At 39.9% G+C, this 5,763-nt stretch overlaps 1 protein-coding gene across 2 annotated transcripts; it reads left to right on the top strand.

The window, feature by feature from the left end:
• The first annotated feature begins 1,520 nt into the window (after nucleotides 1–1,520).
• ccnb2 (cyclin B2) lies at nucleotides 1,521–5,121 on the top strand. 2 transcript variants are annotated; one of them, XM_047041409.1, is made up of 8 exons: nucleotides 1,521–1,661; nucleotides 1,912–2,022; nucleotides 2,402–2,671; nucleotides 2,787–2,945; nucleotides 3,026–3,262; nucleotides 3,424–3,564; nucleotides 3,698–3,808; nucleotides 3,898–5,121. In XM_047041409.1, the coding sequence occupies exons 1-8, from the start codon at nucleotides 1,635–1,637 to the stop codon at nucleotides 4,006–4,008; spliced, it is 1,167 nt and encodes a 388-aa protein (XP_046897365.1). In that variant the 5' UTR covers nucleotides 1,521–1,634; the 3' UTR covers nucleotides 4,009–5,121. The 2 variants fall into 2 exon arrangements, with proteins under 2 accessions (XP_046897365.1, XP_046897363.1); XM_047041407.1 differs by having other exon boundaries at nucleotides 2,399–2,671.
• The last annotated feature ends 642 nt before the right edge of the window (nucleotides 5,122–5,763 follow it).

Below are 5,763 nucleotides of genomic sequence, written 5' to 3'. Positions count from 1 at the left end.
GCTGTGTCTTCTTTTTGTCTCAAAAATGTTTCATGCACATTCACCTTTTATATTGAAAATAATTACGTTTCATGTGGCGAGTTATGGTTTGTGACTCGACATGCGCAAACCATGTGTTGTGAGATGAATGATACAGTTAACCAACATAGCTACAATTCTATAACAGGTTCAATAGTTAGAGTACTGAGAAGAGCTAGAGTTGTCAGTTAAGTTTCCTGGCTTTTCACAAACCACATTTCACCAGATAAAATGTCTTGATGCTGTGTAATATCTTTTTGCTTTCAATTTCCATGGTGTTTTCACTTTGGCCTTGTTCTATAATATGTTAATAAGTATTGGTTAGAATCAGGACACTGCTATAGTATGGAATGCCGTGATTCAAACTGTGATCGAGGTTACTTCCTGCACATCTTTCACACTAACGGTGCTCGAACTATTTAAGACTTGGTCATCGATGTCTATGTTTTGCAGAGCACATATCTGGCCAAGTACCTCTACAAAATCTTCAGTGTGTGCCAAAATGATGTCCCCTGACAAGCCATGCTGATCAGCTATAAGGCCAGCATGCTATCTCTGATGCCACTAATACCAACATCTGCACCGGGGGGGAATCTAGGTTTCCACTTTTGAGGGGGCTAAGCCCCTGGATAAAACCTATCATTTTTCCTGTGACCCAGCAAAACTAGGGGGGTCTGGGGGCATGTTCCCCGAGAAGAAATGTTTGAAAATATCCTTTTAAATAGTGTCCTCTAGTGAAGTGGTTCCCAACCCTGGTCCTCAGGGACCCCCTGTCATGCATGTTTTAGATATTTCCCTGTTCCAACACACCTGATTCAAATGAATGGTCGTTAACAGGCTTCTGCAGAACTGGATAATGACCCATTCATTTGAATGTGGTGTGTTGGAGTAGGGAAACATCTAAAACATGCAGGACTGCTCTATTGGGTTTTAGGAAGAGAAATTAACAAATTTAGATTTAAAATATGAAGAAAAGAAAAACAATTTGGGGGGGCTAATAGGGCTAGATACGCCCATGATATGCACTTTTTTCTCCAGGCACCCCATCGTGCTGTTGCTTTGGTTTGAGGATAATCAGGCCCCTCTCATTTGCATGTAGGATTGGAAATAAATACAGCACAGAAATAAATGTGGCATTAGGAAATAATAGTCCCATTTAACAAATAAATGTATTTTGAAAAACGTAATGTTTATTTTTTTAGGTAAATGGATTCAGCTTTATATTTATATGATGCTATATTTATATATTTATTGCCATCTTTTATTCAGGGTTTAATTCATAGCCATATGTATTACCTATTTTTATTTTATTTTTTTTATTTGGAATCAAACGGCGTTGCATACTATAGTAGCTACTGTTATTACTTGCTATCGTTAGGAGGATCAAAATTGCAAAATTGGTACATCCATCCCCATTGCAAAATCCACCCTTGACCTCTTTGCAACCAATGAAATGACTGCATTCTACGACGCCGTATCCAATGAAACGCAGCGGAGCGGTATTTGAATGGACGAGATCCCCTAGCTAACATCTGTGTTTTTAGCTTGACCTAGTGCTAAGTGACTGTGGTGCCATCCTGTTTGGTTTTTAAACGCCTTTTATACAAAAATTGACGATGTCCACCTTGGAAGTTCGTGCTACGGTGAGTTTGCAAAGTGTGCGCTATTTGACTGCATCAGCTATTTTGGTGTAGCGCTGCTTTGCAAAAACAAGTTTCACGTTGTTGGCTCCAGGTAATGTGCTAAGCTAGCTTGTCTTCAGCTGGCTAACGTTAGTCTCGTTAGCTCATTAGCAAACTAGCTTCTTTTTTTCTTTTGTTGCCTTATATATGCATTTAAATGGACATCTACTATGCATTTTGTTCGCAGTTCTCAATGTTTTTTTCCCAACAGCTCAGGAACTTGGAAAATCCAGCACCAATGGGTAAAGCCATTGTCGGTGGTTTGAGGAGACCTGCGCTAGGAGAAATTTCTAATGTTCCCAACAAAGAGGTGCAAGCCAAGGTAATTAAGCTTTTTTAGACTTAAGAATGGCTTCAATCATAAACACGATGAGACGAAACAACGTTCGCAAGAGCAAAGGTTCCACATGGACCAACAGGGCTGCATAAAACTACAGACCTACATTAGTGCACGTGTGGAAAACATTTTTGTACAACAAATTGTACAAATGGCGTACCACACCACCCAGGTCTGGGTGGACAAAGTGGCATATATAAAATTATGTATAAGCAAAGATGTTGGGTTGAAAGCGTGTCAGGGGAGGGGAATGTCAGTACAGTTTCTGGGTTGGGGAGTCTAGTTCATCACAAAGATGTTATGCATTATTGGACAACTGCAGCCAATGCTTGCTCAAACATATTTTTATTATTTGTTTCAGAAGGCCACTGCCAAACCCACAACAAAACATCTCAACCATAAAGCCGAGCCAGCAGCTGTTAGACCTAAATGTGGGCAAGTTCATCAAGTTGCACCAGTTCCCTGTCTTCCTATCCCTGAGGAATCTGCTGACGTGTCTATGAAAGAGGAATTGTGCCAGGCTTTCTCAGAAGTTCTCCTCACTGTAGAGGACATTGACGAGGGTGATTCAGACATGCCCCAGCTGTGCTCTGAATATGTAAAGGATATCTATGGTTATCTTCGAACCCTCGAGGTAATTCTTTATCTTGCCGCAGTTTGTCTTTGAAAGAATGGGTCGTCACATGCACATGCACTTCTGAGTCTGCATTGTGTGACGAGGGTTCAGCTTTTGTGTACTTTCTCAACAGGTTCAGCAGTCAGTTAAACCTAAATACATGCAGGGCTATGAGATAAATGAGCGCATGCGGGCTCTCCTCATCGACTGGTTGATTCAAGTTCATTCCAGGTTCCAGCTGCTGCAAGAGACTTTGTATCTCACAGTTGCCATCCTCGATCGCTTCCTACAGGTAAAGGGCAGAGTGGGTGGGTTACTTCAAAGACTTGTCATTCTAGCCTTTTGTGTAAAACCATTGTCCTTCCACATAAGATTCAGCCAGTGTCACGCAAGAAGCTCCAGCTGGTTGGTGTGACTGCAATGTTGGTGGCCTCCAAGTATGAGGAGATGTACAGCCCCGAGGTGGGAGATTTTGCGTACATCACGGACAACGCATTCACCAAGGTCCAGATTCTGGAAATGGAGGAGATGATTCTGAGGTGCCTCAAATTTGAGCTTGGGCGACCACTTCCCCTCCACTTTCTCAGGAGGGCATCAAAGGCTGGAAATGTAAGCATTTACCCCAACTAATTCCTGGAAGTAGTGGTGTAATGCAGTCGTCTTCAACCCGGGGCCCCACTGGCCTGCATGTTTCAATTGTGATCTGTTGCACCACTACCTGGAAAGTGTCACTCTTGCGTTGTCTGATTTGCGAGCCTTGTGTTTATCAGGCTGATGCTGAGAAGCATACCCTGGCCAAGTACCTAATGGAGCTAACTCTTCTGGACTATGACATGGTGCACTACCACCCATCTGAGATAGCAGCTGCTTCTCTCTGCCTTTCCCAGCTTCTGCTGGAAGGGATGAAATGGGTGAGATGTTTGCTGAAAATCAATGGTCCAAGTGTTCTTTCATGTTTTAGTTGCTTTACAAGATGGAGATGCACTGGGAAATGGTTTTGTCTTGGTATGTGTTAAGACTCAATCTATGGTGGTTTCTTCTCAGTCTTCAACACAGCACCACTACTCGACATATGACGAGGGACACCTCAAGCCAATCATGCAGCACATCTCCAAGAACCTGATGTCTGTCAATGAAGAAAAGGTCAAACTCCAGGTAACTCCCCAGTACTGATGAGCTTAATGAGGAAAATAAGGAGTCTAATCAAGAAACCTTTTTTAATGAACACATTTGTTTTGTTTTAGGCTGTGAAGAACAAGTACTCCAGCAGCAGGCTCATGAGGATCAGTCTCATTCCACAACTCAAGTCTTCCATTGTCAAGAATATGGCTGCAGCTCTGACCAACAATCATTGATGTTTTACTTTGTGATGTGACTTCAATTGCACTTTAATTTTTATTTTTTGAATTCCAATAACTGAAGGGAGGTCTGCCAGCCTGCTGCTTTGTGGTCTGTTTCTCATTTGTACAAATAAAAGTATTTTAATAATTTTAAAGTTGATGACTACTGTTAAATCTTGTTTTTAATCACTATGTATATAATTAAATTGTTTGTGCTGGTACCTTAGTGTCTAACACTAGTCCAAAGATGCCAAGTGTTGAGTTTGTATCACACTGGCTTGAACATGGTTTTCACAATATGCAATACTTTGCTTGCAGGAAGTGGGGTGTATTTACTTTAAAGCATTACAATGTAACATGTCATGATGTTCAAGTGTTCCAAGGTCTAAATAAACATCCTGTATTTCAGCTTCAGCTTAATTTTTTTATTAAAGGGGGAAGGCATGACGGAGTTCAGGTACCAAAATGGACAAACCTGTCATTCAAAACACATGGGGAGGGGGAAAAACAACCAATATATGGGCCAGCCATATTCTTCAGAGCCACTTCCCAATGACTAGTTGTATGGTCAATTGTTTACACCTTTTTTCGAAGCAGTGGTTGTTTGTGCCTGGAGATGGTGTATAACAAGGGATATAACTTGGGAAGTAGACTTCCCTATCAAACATTTGAATACTCAGGAAATTGAATTATGCTAGGTGAAAATCAAATAAAGTACAGTTTATTAAAATACCATTACCATTTTTGATATTGCACAAGGATGTCTTCTTAATTATTCAAGACCAAACAATCTATGACGATGCACTGCAAGTTCATTAGATCGGACCGAAGCCCCAGCAGATCTCAACATTAGGTTAAACAATGTGCATCTGATACAAAACTCTTAGATTAGGGGGAAGCTTAAGGAATGTGTGAGTCATGAAGCTGTGCTGTGCAACATGTGGACACCAGGGAGAAAAAGCTCATCTTTCATAGTGCCATGAAAAATGTATTGGCTTTAAATCAGAGCTTGAGACACTCCAATGATTCCACTCACCATAGTGACAAATGACCCATATTCTGTACTTTAAAAATAAAAATAAATTGGCATTAAATGTATTGAGAACACCCAAAATGTCAATTCGAAAATAAAATGTAAACCACATAAAATATGGGAAGAAAATACACTGAAAAGATTTGAAAATGTAGAAAACAGCATAGACAAATTCTTAAATCTGAAAAGATACTTTACAAATACATACATACAAACTACAACTAAAAGGCTTTTACATAATACATTCTATGTAAACAAACAAACAATTATTTTCTTCAATAACTAGTGTAGGTCCATCACTTGTTTGGCAACCTATCCTTTATGATGTTCTGTGGATTACTGGCTGTGGCAGGGTTTGTCCTAGGTAGTACCTGTACTGATAAAGTGCTTCAAAACCACAGACAATACACTCAGAGTACAGTACATGGTGATAGTTTTTCTGGGATTTCAGATGCTTTTCTGAAACAAATTAGATTTGAGGGAGAAAACTTTAGAGACCTTAAAGTCAGAATATCCAACTTTTTTCTGAATTTCAAACTTACAATTCTGGATCCTTTTGCATACTTGGATACAAAGAAACAACATAGTTCTTCTAATTCATTTCTTTGACAAATGTCCAAAACCACAGTTCTATAAACTCTAAAATCTCCAAGTTATGTTTTTGTTTAGTCAAAATATATATTCAAGGTCAATACTATATAATTCCTTAGCAGCACCAATCCCCACTGAAAAATATT

Source organism: Hypomesus transpacificus, chromosome 19, assembly GCF_021917145.1.
Source record: "Hypomesus transpacificus isolate Combined female chromosome 19, fHypTra1, whole genome shotgun sequence".
NCBI lineage: Eukaryota > Metazoa > Chordata > Actinopteri > Osmeriformes > Osmeridae > Hypomesus > Hypomesus transpacificus.
Note: the sequence above shows the minus strand (reverse complement) of the source record. Positions and strands in the feature narration are given on the sequence as shown.

Excerpts from the sequence above, each read along its gene's own strand:
- ccnb2 (XM_047041407.1), top strand. The coding sequence starts at position 1,635 with ATGTCCACCTTGGAAGTTCGTGCTACG. Across the intron at positions 2,946-3,025 it reads TCCTCGATCGCTTCCTACAG|ATTCAGCCAGTGTCACGCAA; the intron begins GTAAAGGGCAGA and ends CTTCCACATAAG. Across the intron at positions 3,263-3,423 it reads GGGCATCAAAGGCTGGAAAT|GCTGATGCTGAGAAGCATAC; the intron begins GTAAGCATTTAC and ends TGTGTTTATCAG.